The 15652-nt window shown below is 39.4% G+C and overlaps 1 protein-coding gene across 2 annotated transcripts in view; it reads left to right on the top strand.

Annotated features, from left to right (window-relative positions):
- LOC125898879 (seizure protein 6 homolog) overlaps positions 1-15652 on the top strand; it is a 118295-nt gene that overhangs the window by 53985 nt on the left and 48658 nt on the right. For both annotated transcript variants that reach the window (XM_049592889.1, XM_049592888.1), the window contains exons 2-3: positions 4825-5556; positions 6026-6147. In XM_049592889.1, the coding sequence (XP_049448846.1) occupies positions 4825-5556; positions 6026-6147 (854 nt within the window). The remainder of the gene's footprint in view (positions 1-4824; positions 5557-6025; positions 6148-15652) is intronic.

Below are 15652 nucleotides of genomic sequence, written 5' to 3'. Positions count from 1 at the left end.
GAAATGTTAAACAAATTTGCCTTAAAAGCATTTGAAAATTTTGTTTCACCCATTTTACTTGGCGTTGTTTTCACAGAATATGCAGTTAATTAGCAAGTTCTAAAATGCTTGAATTTTCTTCACATACAACTCCAATACCAAAATTATGGATTTTCTTGTCTTATTTAGAGAGGCTCTCAGACAGTATGCCAGAAAAGAAAACCTAATGTCCTCAAATTTAGTTTGAGGCCAGATCATTGAAACTTTGAGACACAGCTGATTTATTATAGGTTGTTAAAGTTCCTTCAATTATATGGACATCTTAAGTATAAAGCAAATGATTTGGATTGATGTTGTTCAATGTGGATACAAAACAACACAGAGAAGCAGAGAGAGAAAAAATAATGTTTGAATGAGGGGGAAAAAAGAGGATGAGTCAGAGGAGTAGCTGGACCAGGACTCTGTGCATTTTCTTTTTATTCCTTTTGCGCCATTTCTTTTTACACATTCGAAGTTAAAGGCCGTGTATACTATTAATAAAGCTTTTACTGCAGTTTCTGGTTTTTTTTTTCTATATTCTGCAGAGATGACTCATTCATTTTTAGATTTAAAAATGCACACATTCAACACTCAACCAAAACCAAAGAGTGGTGAAAGGAGATTGGATGCAGGTAGAACTAAAACATGAGAAGAAATGCAGTTTTGCAATGCTGTCAACTGTTAGTATGTTTGTAAGTTGTTGTGCTGTGATCAACTTTATGTTTCTCTTGAAGAGAAAACATGCTAGAGTTTGAATATTGCTGTATTATGATTAATAAGATTATTCTGAATAGTAGCAAAAAAGAGGCTTTTGTGGATATGATTATTTTTTGCATTTGTTATGTAAAGTAATGGAATGTGGAGATAGTGTTTAAGTTATGAACTAAGTGTGGTTTTGAGCAGAAAATATTTAGATCTTAAGTTAACGGAGGAAAAATGTTGAACACACATTAGCAGGTGATAGGCTAGCAGCCATCTCTGACATGACATTGGCATTGGAGGAACACTGAATTGTATCGTGAAACTGCTTTATTCTGTGTTTTTACTGGTTTAAAAGATCACATCCATTTGAGTTGGAGAAAAGGAGACCTCTGCGGATAATTTGGCTCATGATAAAAACCTCCTGAACATCTGAATCAGAAATAAGTTAAGCACACATTCAGACATCAGAGGAAAAGGTGAGTGTGCTGTGTGCTGAACAGCGTAGAATAAACAGTGATTTGTAAAAGGAAAGAGCTTTATTCAGGGTGTTCAGCAGTTTAAATCACTGAGTCCATTTCTTTAGTAGAGAAAGAGACCTCTGTGGATAATTCATCTCCCCTTAAAAACCTCCTAAACAACAAACACTGAAGGAATTCTAATCAGTAGAAGTTTCAGCTGGCTGCAATCTGCAGTCCTCACCGCTAGATGCCACTAAATCTTCTTAAATCTTAACTCACTCTTCCTTTAAGTGTAAATGGTTGTCAGCAGTTGTGAAAAACTGTAAAATGTAAATTGTATTTCCATGCAGCTGACCTCTAAAAGGCCATTGTAAAACAAATCTTGCATCTGTTTTAGCTTCCAGCATTCATCCTTTTGGAGCACTGCAGCTTATAGAAGCACTCACCGTGATGATATCTCACTCTTCTGCTGCCTGTGTCAACAACATCCTTTCATCAATAAGCATGAAAAGTATGCTGGCAGCTTTTCTGCCTCATTAGGACAAGTGAATGCAAGCTAATTAAGGTGTCAAAGCAGACGGCATTGTTTCATGTCGACACGTGTACGTAGATGCATAAGAGGATTATATGAACTCCCTCAGTGTTTTTCGATATTTATCTTAGATATGCCATACAAAAAACACACAGAATTGTTTTATGTGGAGATGAATTAGATGATGCTGAAATACACAGTCAGCTGTAGTATCTTTAGTCAGCTCATCTCACTGTGCTGTAAAGATGACAGTTGACAAAGATGTTTAATTTTTTATGTCCAGCACTGTAGTCCTACCCCTATCTTAACAACACAGAAACAAATCCTGCCAACACACACACACACACACACACACACACACACGCCCACCTTAAAACAGCCAGTCAGCACTAGAGTTTCAAAACCTGATGAAAACTCTTTCCACATAAATCCTTGTTGTCATTCTGAGTTTGTATAACTTGCAGCCAGCCAGAGAACATTTGATCATTTTAGGATAGCTTTCCTGTCGAAGCCACTAAGGACACACAAAGGCATTCGTCTTTGCTAACATTTACACTGTCTGGAGGATTTGGAGTGATGGGAATCATTAATTCATTAGATTTTCTCCAAACTACTGATGGGAGGAAAATGTAGCAGATAATGGGATAAATATGACACTTTTGGACTCACTGTGCAATCATTTTGGCAACAAAAACTCTTACGCTGCTTAAACCGATTGGCCGCTCTGTTCTTCATGAGCTGTTAAAAGATATGCTGATGTTGAAAATAAACCCGGCCTCAGAGAGGTACATGCGACAACCACGACCTCTTAACACTGCATTACATAGTGGTGGCATGTAATGCGCTAAAATTATATGCCAGTACCACAGAAACAGTGCCAATGTAAAATCAATTAGGATCATTTGATGTGGTGGACACAAGAATTCCCTCTTTCAATGACATAATGGAATGGGCGGTGGTTAATGTAGATAGTATAAAGAGTGAGAGGGTTCATGTAAGATGAAGGTTAGGGTGGTGGATGAATCCAATAGACACTGGACTTTGGCCCAGGAGACTGGTGTTTGTGTCCCGTGTAAAACTAAAGGTAAATGTTGGATCTTTTTTAACTTAAAATACTTCCTACGTCCTTTACATAGTAACTTTTAGAGATGTTCTGATATCATTTTTTCCTTCCTGATACTGATTCTAATACTGGACTTGCGAATTGTCTGATACAGAGTAACGTTCCAGCATGGTGTGGCTCAGGTTAAACCCTTTGTAAAACATGAACAAATACACACAGGGAATGATTGCCACATACATTGCTGACATTTTCTGACAACTACAAACGTTACACTATTTACCAGAAATCAATTCTTCTTCACTGCTCTAAAACAGTGGTCAATGACTGCACAGCGCAACTTGCTGCATAGGCTATTGTTTTAAAGCTAGTTGCAGCTAGTTTGAAGTTAATTAATAAAAGAAGTTGTATCGAATTGGTGCATAGACTCAAGCATTTTAGGCAGTATAGGAGGGATTTCTGATACTGTTATTTGTATTGGAACAACTGCAGTAACGTCGTGTTAAGTAATGCACGTGTCAATTAAGAATGGACTTACACCTCAACTACTAAGTAGTTTTGGTGCCTAAACCCAATTGTGCAGCCACTGCATAATGCAGTGTTAAGAGTTCACAGAGAATGAGAATATCCACAGGCAGTTCACAGTCAAGTCGTGTATTTCTGTGAGATCACTTTCTCACAGAAATACATGACTTTTGGCTCCTCACTTACACTTTCTGTAACTGAGGAGCTGAAACCAGAACTTCACTCACCTGAAGCACATTCTTTTGTGCCTCTTAATGATTTTATGAGGTAATTAAAGCCTGTTACACAGTTGTCACAAGGACAAGCGTAGGTGATGTGTAGCTTTAATCCCTTCAGTCTTTGTTCTCACTGATGGTATGACTTTATTATTTTTTTTTTAAATTATTATTTAGTTAAGTATGACATGCATGCCACTGTCTGAGTTTTTATTGACTAATATTATTTTGTTACTAAACTCTAACTGTCTCTCCGGCTATTTGATTGAAACTGGAGCTCAGTCTGTCTTTTAAATTGATTAGCTGTGTCACTGTCAAAACAGCAGCGTCCCTGAAGAGAACATCTTTTGTTTTGGCTTTCACATTGTAAACTGTCATGTACAAGTTCCATGTTTAAACTCGTGTCAGCAAATATCTGGTGCGACTTGCAATAATGTATCACATGTAGACTTTGTGTGTGTGGTTTACTGACTATTTGCTAGCTGAGTGCTTGTCCTGTGGGAATTTAAACAATGCCAGCGCTGTGTTTGAGTGGTGTGTGCTTGTGAAGGGTCGAGGAAAAAAAAAAGAAAGAAAAGGAGCCAGAATAAGAATATAAGCCTACAGAAGAACGCCATAGAAAAATATGTGCTTTTAAACCTTTTTATCTCGCAAGTAACTAGAATATTTCTGCTTAGTGTTTCTCCACTCTTAGATTTCACCGCCTGCGGTGTATGATTGTGGAATTCGCCTTTGATAATAAAACTGGCTTTCTGCAAGCTGCTATTCACCACTGTCAGTATTAGTCACAGCTGCATCTTAAAATCTGAAAAGAATGTTCTTTACGGTAGTTCAGTGAAATGCATCATATAGAATGTCAAATATTTGATTTTAATACTGAAGATGCCCTTGAAAATAAACTGTATGTGATCTTAGGATACTATCATACCATGTGTGCTGTATGTACTTGTGGTGACCTATATATGTCAACCCGTTAGACTATTTTTTTCCTATTATTTAAGCTTCTATAATGGAGAGTGTAAGGGATTATACTTCCCACTCTATTCCCCCAAAGCCACATACACATACACACACACACACAAGCATAATGAACTGATTTAAATAGCAAGGAAACGTGTGTGGAAGAATTATACAAGAGGACAGCCTCTCACCTCATTAGGCATAATTTTAGTAGATTATAGTCTGGCAGTCTTGATGATTCTATAATGAAACTGTCAAAAAGACGTACTGCTCTTGTGCACTGTATGTTGCTTCTGTAGCTGCTGGCCTGTAATATTTAGCTTAACACACCCGCTCCCTCTTTTTTTTTTTTAGCTCCGAAGGAAAGCAACGGCATCATTAAGAGGACACTGGGCCCAGACAGGGAGTCGTCAACACAAGACACAGAGAGCGAAGTCCACTCTATCACCACTGTCTCACCTATGAACGTCCCCAACCACCAGCCTGTCCTCAAGGGCCTGCTGCTTCATGAGCACCTACTTACAAGGGATTTCCAGGGAGACCAGCACTTTTTCCGGAGGGATGGCTCTGTGGCAGGATATTCCACCATTCCAGGCTCTGCCTCAGATTCAGGAGACCCTGTCACTCAGCTGGTGCCCCATGAGGATGCCCCAGCCTTCTCAGACATTGCCACTACTGCCACCGCGGCTGCCACCTCCCCACTGACCACATTTTCTCCCACGACACCGAGGCCACCCATGTCTTTCCCTCAAAAGAAGTCCACTAAGACACAGGGGGCGGATAAGATAGAGCCCACAACAGACTCCCTTACCACTCAAGTGACACCAAATAATAGAGGTTCATTCAGTGAGAACCCAGTGGCCTCCTTATCATCGCGGAGAAGTCGGCCTCAAAGTTGGAGTGCTTCACCTGTAGAGGCAACCCTTGCACCCTCCTCAATGAGGATGGAGAAAGGGGAAGCTCGGGAGACAGCACTGAAAAACAAATCAAGCCCTGATCATCCACTCCCCAACCTGACCTTCAGAGAAGAAGGTACCACCACGTCCACCACTGTTATCACCACCATCACCACCATGCAAACAGCAGGTAAGCATGTCCGTGTTTTCTTTGACTTTCAAAAATGCACTGAGCAGAACATTCAAATGACTTTGTGAAATAAAATAGCATCCAAATAACTTTTGCCCTGACGGAAATTCAAAATTGAGACTACCTTTCCCATAAGGTTTAACACATCCATCCCAGAGGACAGGAAAATTAAGCACCAGGTCATCAGCATCACTGCTGTTCATTTGGCATGCTGCACACCGCTATTCATCTCTCCACCAGGAATAACAGAGTCGCTCATGTGTCAGAAACAATCTGATTTTCCCTGATGTGTCCTGGCTGTCCTTTCCACTGGCCACAGAGCGCTGACGGCCCAGATGAGCAGTGTCGGAGAGGAAATCTGCAGAGAAAGTTAGAGGGTTGCGGGGGCCACGGTGACACAGGTGGGCTGTCAGAAAGATCAGTGGTCCGGGAAAAAGGGAATCACTTGTCTTTTTACTGTCTCCCACAGAGCCATGCAGCCTGAATTTCACTGACCCTGAGGGTAACATCGAAATCCTGCAGCAACTTGACTCTGGAGTGGAGTGTAACTACTTGGTCACGGTCTACCTGGGGTATGGCATTGAGATTCAGGTCAGTGCTAAAGGTTGACTATGATGTTGTCCCTTATCAGCATTTTTTTAACTACACGATGCAGCTTCTGTTAAAGTGGTAAAGTTCAAAACTGCATCTTAAATCCATCAGTGGGCAAAATGTGGTTGCAATGTGAAAGCTGATGAGATGTCTGCATTACAGATACTATTTCACATATTATGGACTGTATTTGAGGAATTTATTCCAAAAATGAAACACCCTTAATAGAATGCTGTTGAAACAACAGTAACACATAATCTAGACGTCTGATAAACTGACTTTACAACCAATTTTAGCCAGGTTTTTGAGGTACCTTCAAATCATGAAATTCAGACCTACTTATTCTTTATGCATGTGTCATGCAATAATTGTTGGGGATTCGTTTTCTGTTTCCCATTTCTAAACTACGTTGAAAAATCTTTACAACCAAGTAAAATCTAGCAAAACTCTATGGTTAGAGAGGCATAGCACAACTACTGCTACTGAATAAATAACTAAATGATTAAATAAACCAGTGCAAAGCACAACACAACCTCTGTCAAAGATCATATATTGGCTATGGACAGTGGGGTTATTTGAGAAGCCAAACCTTGAAGTTGAGCACAGCTTTCCAAGGGCCCATTTTTTCACACCAACCTCTATCCCCAGAGAGGAAAACTCTGGAGACTGTTGGCAATAGTATAAAGAATGAGAAACTCTTTATAGGGTGGACAGGAGGGGTGGTGGATGGGTCAAACAAACAGAATTTCACCCAGGACTCCGCTGTTTGAGTTCAGTGTGAAATCAGATGTCAGTGCTGTTTTAACCAGCCCGTTCTTATTCCCAGTGTGTCAAATACTGCTGCTTTGTCCCACCCCTAGGCATGTAATATTGATGCTGAAGGCAGCCTTAAGGGTCTTAATGAGATGCACCAAGCTTTTAACTATATGCAATGTAACCCCATCAGCAGCAATACTTGACACTGAGAGCAACTGATGAAGTATTAAGAGTGAGTAAACCCATGAGGGGTGGGAGGAAGGTCAGGTGGATGGGTCAAAGAAAATCTAACATTCTGCCAGGGGACCACAGTTGATGGGGCTAATTTATGCACAGTCAGCACACTGATATCACTCAAGTGGTGTGTTTATGTCATGTTGCGTACTTTTTTTAAAACCCATCACATGATGTGTTTTCTAAACCTAAGCAGTTTTGTTGCCTAAACCTAACTGTGATGGTTTGACAACTAATTCAACCACATCTTACCACAGTTCTCACCCAGCTATGCATCGCACCAATCAAACCAATGTTAAAGGGTGCATGTCACAGAGATGCCAAAGGGTGCCTGCGGCATCTGTGTCACATGCATAAGGCAGGAGAAAGCATCGGTTTTTGACAGGCATGAAAACACATTGATTTTAACTCACAGATGATGTCATCAGTTCAGTCATGTCTTGGGGACACTGGGCCTCATTCACAAACAGTGCACACAAATCTGTGCTTAAACTGTGCATACAAACGTTTTAGTAGAATTTATCAATATTTTCTAACCTGAATTTTTTTATACCCTGCAAACAAATTAAGAACTACATCAGACCATGCATGCACGTAAATTATGAAGGCCTGGCTGTAAACACGCACCCTTTAAACAAATGCGTAGCATATTAAAAACATTATCAATAAAGGCTTTAATAGACAACAATATTTCAAACCATTAATTTACTAATTTACAATGCATGCACTTATTTCATCCTCTGCCTTTTATCCTCATCAGTTATTAAAAGTAATTAAAATATTCCACTATAAAAACTGAGTGCCCCAGTCCTAGCTTACGGTGGCGTATATAAGAATGTCTATATTAACATGTAACTGTTTTGGTTTTCGTTATTTTTATTAAACCAGCCTGTCTGCTAATGATTGCTAATGATGGCCACGAATTTAGAGTTTCATGAAATGATTATTAGTCCTTATTAGCAGGTGTTAAGATATTAACTTTGCTGCAGGATGTTGCAGTCAGTGCCTTCAGGAGAGAGCGGCATCAGAGACCGACATGGCTTATCAGCTGTTTCTGGCTGCCACTACAGTAGCGGATGCTCACTGATGGTCTGACACTAGCATGTCAGGGTCCATATATGTGCATGGAAACAACTCTACCTCTTTCTCCAGGATGAACTAAACGCAAATGCATTTACTTGTACAGAGGAAAAAGGGGCGTGGCAGTATGTTGATTGCAAAAAGCATGTACACGCTTGTCAATTTGGAATGATTCTGACTCACCAACTTACACACAATGGTAAGAACAAGATCAGCTGGTGTGAAGTCTCATGAATGAACAATCATGGTATTGCATGCACATTTATTCTATGCACAGAGTAAGAACATTTATACACACATATTAGTAAATGAGGCCCATTGTAGCTGAGATAAAAAATGACCTCACAGAAAACCCCCACTAATACATTTTTGGGCACTTGAGAGCAGCAGAATGAAGCTATGAATACAGCATTGGCATTTTATCACTTTCCATGTTGATATAGCAAACAAGCTGTTTCCTATTTACACAATCTGACACATACAGAGCAACATTAGTATACATTTGAATTTGTGTTTCAGGCCACGCAACCAATGTAAATCAAATATTTACTGTTATTTCTGCTCTATTTTTGGTCTCTGGCAATCCATGAAGAATAATCTGGCTATTTGGTGGCTAAGTTTTTTCACTGAAAACTACTGCCTGCATCTAGAAAAGACGTTGACAAGATCCATGAGATTGAACCAGAGCAGTAGCAGAGTTTTGGACAATAAATTCAAATCAATGAAGCATTTGTCAATTGTCTGAAAGTAAAAAAAAAAGATGTTGCAGAAAGGGTTCTATTCAACCAGTGAGGAGCATTGACATATTTTGGTTTAGTCTCAGCTCGTACAGTATTCGCTGGTCTTGTGTGGGTTGATGGAGATAGACAGGCAACAAATTGCTGGGGTGAGTGGGTGGATGGGGGCACAAGTGATGGGGTCTGTCTCAGGTTGAAATGTTTGCTTGGTAAGTCTTTTCACAAAAGGTTATAAAAATTAACTGTCAGTGAGTGTGTTCCCTGGCATTTGCAATTTCTCAAACGCCTCATTTACCACTGGAGACTTTAAAATGTGTGAGCTTTGTCTTGCTGCCTCTGGAGAGCTAAGATAAGTCTTGACAGAGTGTATGTTTGAGAGTGTGTTTTTCTTCCTCTGGGTAACTCAAGTAAATCTTCAACCACATAAGCGCAGGTACCTGCCCATGTGCATGCACACACACATATGCATTTCCCCATATTTGATATATTAGATCTTAACTTCTACTGCCTCTCTGGTGCATTTGACAGAAAACTTCTTAAGAGCCTCACAAAAATACAAAACTATATAAAGGAATGAAAACCTACAGACATTTTATCCTCACACATCTACCAGGCCTGATAAAGAAACAGGAGAAAGCCATGTGTTTCAGCACCACCGTGTGAACAGATGGGGCCACAGTCTCCCTCCCTCCTACAGCTAAACTGATAGCGATCTGATGGCAAACTATACAGACAACCACTTGGCACGGCTGAAGAGAACGAGGAGCCATGGTCTCTGTTCCTGGCGACTGAAGATGGAAAGATAGAAATTGAAGTCAAGTTTGTGTCATACCTTCTCATCAGCAATGTGTGAAGCTTTTCTGCCTGGAGGCTACCCAGGTCCCGGGGCTTTAAAGGAATGAAGTGAAATCAGAAAGTACTTGTGGAGTAGCAGTGTGCACAGAAAATGTTATGCAAGCGGAACAATTTTTACCTCACATTTTAAATGGTTTTTTTTTTTACACATGGATGATTTTTAGTTTTCAACACTTTGCAGCCTCACTCACCCGTGTTTAATTCGTAAAGCAAGCAGGAGGAGATGGACGTACATTTAGCTGTTGTCTCATGGGATTTACTGAGGACTTATCCGACACACGAAGGCACACACCTATGCAGAAATACACAAAATGTGAGAGTTAGAAGCCTCCGCCTTTTTCATTTTTGACTTTATTCTATTGATCCTTGCACCAGAAAGAAAAACACACAGGCTTTCATTTTGTCTTTTCTAAATTTGTGTAGAGGTACGTGCAGTGTAGTTATTGTAAAGATAATGTGACTAACGACAGATTTACTGAGCGACATGCAAGGCAATCATTGCACTAAATTACACACATAAACAGCAGAAAACATGGCAAATGGTTCAGTTAAACAGCTTAGATCATTTGAGATGTGACAGTCCAAGTTTTAATCATGTTTTATGTAATTCTGAAGAAACTAATCCTTTAAACCTCCGTATCCAGTAAGAAAAGAGAGATGAGATGAGCTGTTGTTGTAGTGACTAAATTGATTGCTTCCACTTTTCTGATGAGCTTATTTGTCATCCTCACACAGCCATCTCTGGAGAGATCACAGAGCCTCCCCCGCCATTTCTCTGGTCGGATCACGGACAGTTTATTGATTTGCGGTCATGATTTTTTTATGTGGTATTTGTTAGAGACACAGAAATATACTTCTTAGTATTCACTTTGATCAGCTGGTTTTTGATTCCATTTACTGTGCCGAGCATTAACACAGGGAAAATGCTTCTGCTCCACACTTGACAGCAGAGGAGCCGTGGGAGGGACATTATGGTTGAAGTGCATGTTCTTGTTTTGGCAGCCGGCCTCTGTTATGGAAGGGAGTCATCATTATAGCAGACAGACCAGCAGTTTGGAAGGGCAAAGGAAGGAAATTAGGTGAAAGAAAAACTCTGAAGGACAGATGAGGTGACTGTGTGATAAATATTTATGTTGATGTATAGAGTAGCTATGTTTCAGTAAAAACATACTATACAGTGTACCGCATATAGACACAGGATCTGTCATTTCCAGCACTCAGAAACCTCTCTGATTTCCACCAGCATTCAAAAACATCACGGAGATTGGTGAGGAATAAATAAGCAAGATCAGACCTTTTCTGTGCTTAGTCAATACTCCTTTCAGCAGTCTGGCAGCTTGCAGGAGAGGGAGGATGAAAAATGTATCAGGAGAATTTACTGCCCTCAGCCTGACTGTTCAACCCCTCTGCCACAGCTAACAGCATATAATGCATTGCCCCATCTGGTGATTCTGGCCGCATTACAATTTGTTTGCAGAATAATTGCACAAATATTAGAGGGCTGATGTAACATCAACTTTCAGCACAGAGATAAACTAATAGTGTAATAAACGCTTAGAAAAATATTTTTTAAAAAAGGCTGCATTTTAGCGTACACTGCACAGGAGTATTTCATAGTTAAATATGACATGTTCAGGGCTGTTTGAACAGGGTGAAAACACACAGTTGTTAGATGTATAGATTTTTTTTATCTCACATTCCTCGCTATTATATTAAGTTTAGCAATGATGATGTAATAATTACAGACACAGACCAGTCAGGAACCCACATACGCAACTCTCAACACAATCAGTTCCACAACCCAACAAGATTTATTCCAGTAAGCAGGCAAGGTCAAAACCAAGAGATCAATCACACGGCAAACTTAACCGAAAGGGATCAGGCAGGAAGTCAGAGCTCAGGAAACAAGCAGAGCTTCAGTGCTAGTCGACACATACACAGGTATTTCTTTTTGTTGATGTTGTTAAAAAAAAGGTTTTTTTCCATCCTTCATTCTCAAAGAGTTCCTGTGCACACAAGCACCGTTATAAAAACGTCCAAATGAAAACACAAAAATGCAAAACACAACTGAAGCGCTGTCAAGCGCAAGCCAAACCAACGGGCATCAGTATAACAGCAATCCTTAAGGCACAAATGGAAGAAGATGATGTTGGCCAATCAGAAACCTGAAAAGAAAAACAATTATGGGAAGGCTACCTAGTGCAGTGACCTCTGCAGTGCACTGTGACCTCAATTTAGTGGAAGAGTAACTACATTTATGTGTACATATGCAAAACGTCCTGTTGGCAAGGTTAGAACAAGCACTATTTTGGTCATATCTGCCATTGCACGAAATGTCACCTCGTTTTGGATGCCTTACAAAGGAGATAATAATGCACACTCCGACTCTGATGAGCATAGATTGAATAAAATAATGGACGTAGCTACCGTGACATCACCCATAGGCTTGTGAACTACTGTTCTGAAGCCTCTGGTCCAGTATTTTGGATTTCCGGAGCCAGAAGTGACCATATAAGGCCCCACCCTTAATTATTTGTATTTTTTAATAACATGAAGGGGACATTTTAAACCGACAGAGACTAAACCATTTATTTTTTTCCCATGCTGTAACCATGTTTGTTTCTGTTGTAATTCTGGGCATTTGAACACAAGAGACTATGAGGATTGACTCACTTTTTGAGACAACCTCAAGTGGCCATATAAGATGCTGCATTTTTTGGGCACTTGGACTTTTACTTCATTTTTCAGCCTCAGAGGTTGCCACTTGGTCATGAGCCAGAAACTAATTTTTTCCCTGTCCACACGTCAACACTGAAAATACAGTTCCTGAAAATCTTTACCCTGGATGGAGTTTTACAAAAGATCCGTTTTCGGTGACCTAAAAAAATGGAATGAAAAGACATTAAGTGGAATGGAAATCCAGGCAGAATAATGAATGGATACTGGATGAATCAGAGAGGACTCGTGACACTTGAAGAACTTTAAAGCCAGAGTGCATTACTATAATAAGGAGGAAGGCTTTCTTTCAGGCTTCAGATTATTCAGTTTCCATGCCAATGAAGTATACATTAGGCAGGTTTAAATATAATATAAAGAATCAATCTTACCTTCCACTTACATTGGTCTTGCTGAATTATAAAGAAAGACATATTCAGGTTATATACTTACCATTTTTATTTCAAAACAGCTGCCTTTTTTTAACCTGGTGAATTGGCAATATCTTAAGCACATCTTATTTCTGTCTTCTATATCTACTCCTCCTCTTCTCCGCAGTCACTTTTGCAATAAGGTTTTAGTAGAGGACAGATGGAGGTTTTCCAGAACTGGGCTGTGGCATTAAAGTGCTTAAAATCTGTTTTGGAGCTTTTTTTTATTTGATCAAATAAATCCGGTGGGTTAGCTAGCTATCAGCTCTTTCCAGGCCATCTGTCCCTCTCTGATTTCTCCGTCTCCTCTGCTCACTGATCTACCTGCCTGGGTCTCAAGGAGTTCCCGTCTGAGGCTCTGCACAGGTTGTTCCAGCTCAGTTTCATGGAGACCACATCCCTGCACTCTTACTAAAAGGAACATGTATTGTGTTGGGAGGACTGAGAGTGGTTGATACATTTCAGGGGTTATGAGTCCAGACATGGCCAATTTCTCCCACTGCCACAAAGGCTGATTGGGGGAGTGTTTCCATTTTCTGACAGGTTTAAAGCAGCATCATTCAAAAAGATGGTGAGGGAGGATTTTTGAGGTCAATACTGTATATCTCATTTTTCTCTCTTCTCCGTACCTCTCTCAACCCTCCCACCCTCCCCTTTTTTCCAATTTCCATCCTACTTTCATTTATCAGTTTTTCTATTTGTCTAGTGCCTCTATCCCATCTCAATCAACTTCAGTTCTTGTGGTGAAACTGGGGATACATTTACAGGATACAGGAATGAATTCACACAACAATAGGTTGAATATATAATTGCTTTATTAAAACCTTCTATTTTATTTTCATGATTATATTGGTTAGAACAATTGACAGTCAAATGTTAAAGCAGGTTTTTAATAAAGATTAAACATAATATTTTACCAAATATGGTAGACTGTAAAGTGTGACAAGCTAATCCTATTTTAAAAATCTGGTAAAGCAATTACTGTGAAAAAATAGTGAGTAAATATAATTTTTTGTTATATGGTTACTAAGAACAAGTCAATTCACCTGTCATTTTTAAAAATTAGCAACTTTAGTAAACTGAGTTAGTCTGACTTAACCAAACACTTGTGTTTACTCAGTAGAATTTAGGAAAACTGATTGCCTTAGAAAAATAAATTAACCACTACAAAAAATGATAGGTTTGAGTCTCCTGCAAAACACTTGAAAATTATGTAAATATTCTCCTCAAGAATATTAGTTCAGATACAGTGCCGTAACAGAAACATGTAAGGCCCCCCCGCAGCTAACCCGATAATTTTGAGTCATGACAGAGAGAATTTGGTACGTGGTGGAGTTTGTTAACATGTTAAAGAATATACAAAATGTGACTGACTCGCTTGGATCCAGCAGATTACAGATAAATAGCGAAATGTTATTACCTATGGTGTTTATTACAGTTGTTGTTTCATTGCACTATTAAGTTGGCTAAAGCTAGACTGATATTTGCTATTTGTGATAAATTGAACCCTAAAATCTTAAGTAAAGTTAGAGAGAAAGATTTAGTTTGATTATCAATAGATTTCTTTTTTCAAAAGACTATTTTATAAGGCTTAAAAGTGGATTTGTTTTGATTTTACAATTTCATTTGTGGGGCGGCACGGTGGTGTGGTGGTTAGCACTGTCGCCTCACAGCGAGAGGGCTGCCAGTTCGATCCCGGGCGTGGGAGCCCTTCTGTGCGGAGTTTGCATGTTCTCCCCGTGTCAGCGTGGGTTCTCTCCGGGCACTCCGGCTTCCTCCCACAGTCCAAAGACATGCAGACTGGGGACTAAGTTAATTGGTAACTCTAAATTGTCCATAGGTGTGAATGTGAGTGTGAATGGTTGTTTGTCTCTATGTGTTAGCCCTGCGATAGTCTGGCGACCTGTCCAGGGTGTACCCTGCCTCTCGCCCGATGTCAGCTGGGATAGGCTCCAGCCCCCCCGCGACCCTCAAGAGGATGAAGCAGTTAGAAGATGAATGAATGAATTAATTAATTAATTTGTTTCCACAAACAAATTGTCCTAAGATGCTCAGAATTATATTTTGTTAAAATAAACAATAAAATTGCAAACTAATCACTTTGTTGTTTATACTTTATCGAAGGCAGTCACATTTCTAACCTTAACACAACTATTAAGTTAAGTCAGACTAACTTTATTAACTTAAATTGCAAACACTTAGAAAGAACAAGTCGATGTCACTGGTCATTTTTAAGCTGTAACAACTTAACAAAATTAAGTGATTTTAACACAATTAAGTGAACTTAAGAATTAGAGTTAAAGTAAACATAATGTAAGACTAATAGTAATACTTATCTTTTTCAAGGCAGTCAGTTTCCTAGGTCATTTTAAGTAAATCAGTTTGTCAGATTTGAATCTATCGATTAAAAGATAGAAGTAGTTCTTGACAGTTGAAGCCGAGCTATGCAAGTAGTGTAAAATTGTCCATCAAGTGAAAAAGAAAACTTTTTCTTTTCTTTTTTGTTTCTTTAATTAAAGCTTATAAATATCAAACACAGTGCCTTGGGTCTCAGTGGGGAAAATTATAGCTTCCAAGTTTTTCATCCTCAAATGAATGAATATTGTATCAGACGTTTCCAAACAAAACAAAATCAAACTTAAGAGCCAAACATCTAATGAGCTCAAGGCTGCATGTGCTAATGAGTTAGGTCTAGGT

Source organism: Epinephelus fuscoguttatus, linkage group LG12 (genome assembly GCF_011397635.1).
Source record: "Epinephelus fuscoguttatus linkage group LG12, E.fuscoguttatus.final_Chr_v1".
NCBI lineage: Eukaryota > Metazoa > Chordata > Actinopteri > Perciformes > Serranidae > Epinephelus > Epinephelus fuscoguttatus.
Note: the sequence above shows the minus strand (reverse complement) of the source record. Positions and strands in the feature narration are given on the sequence as shown.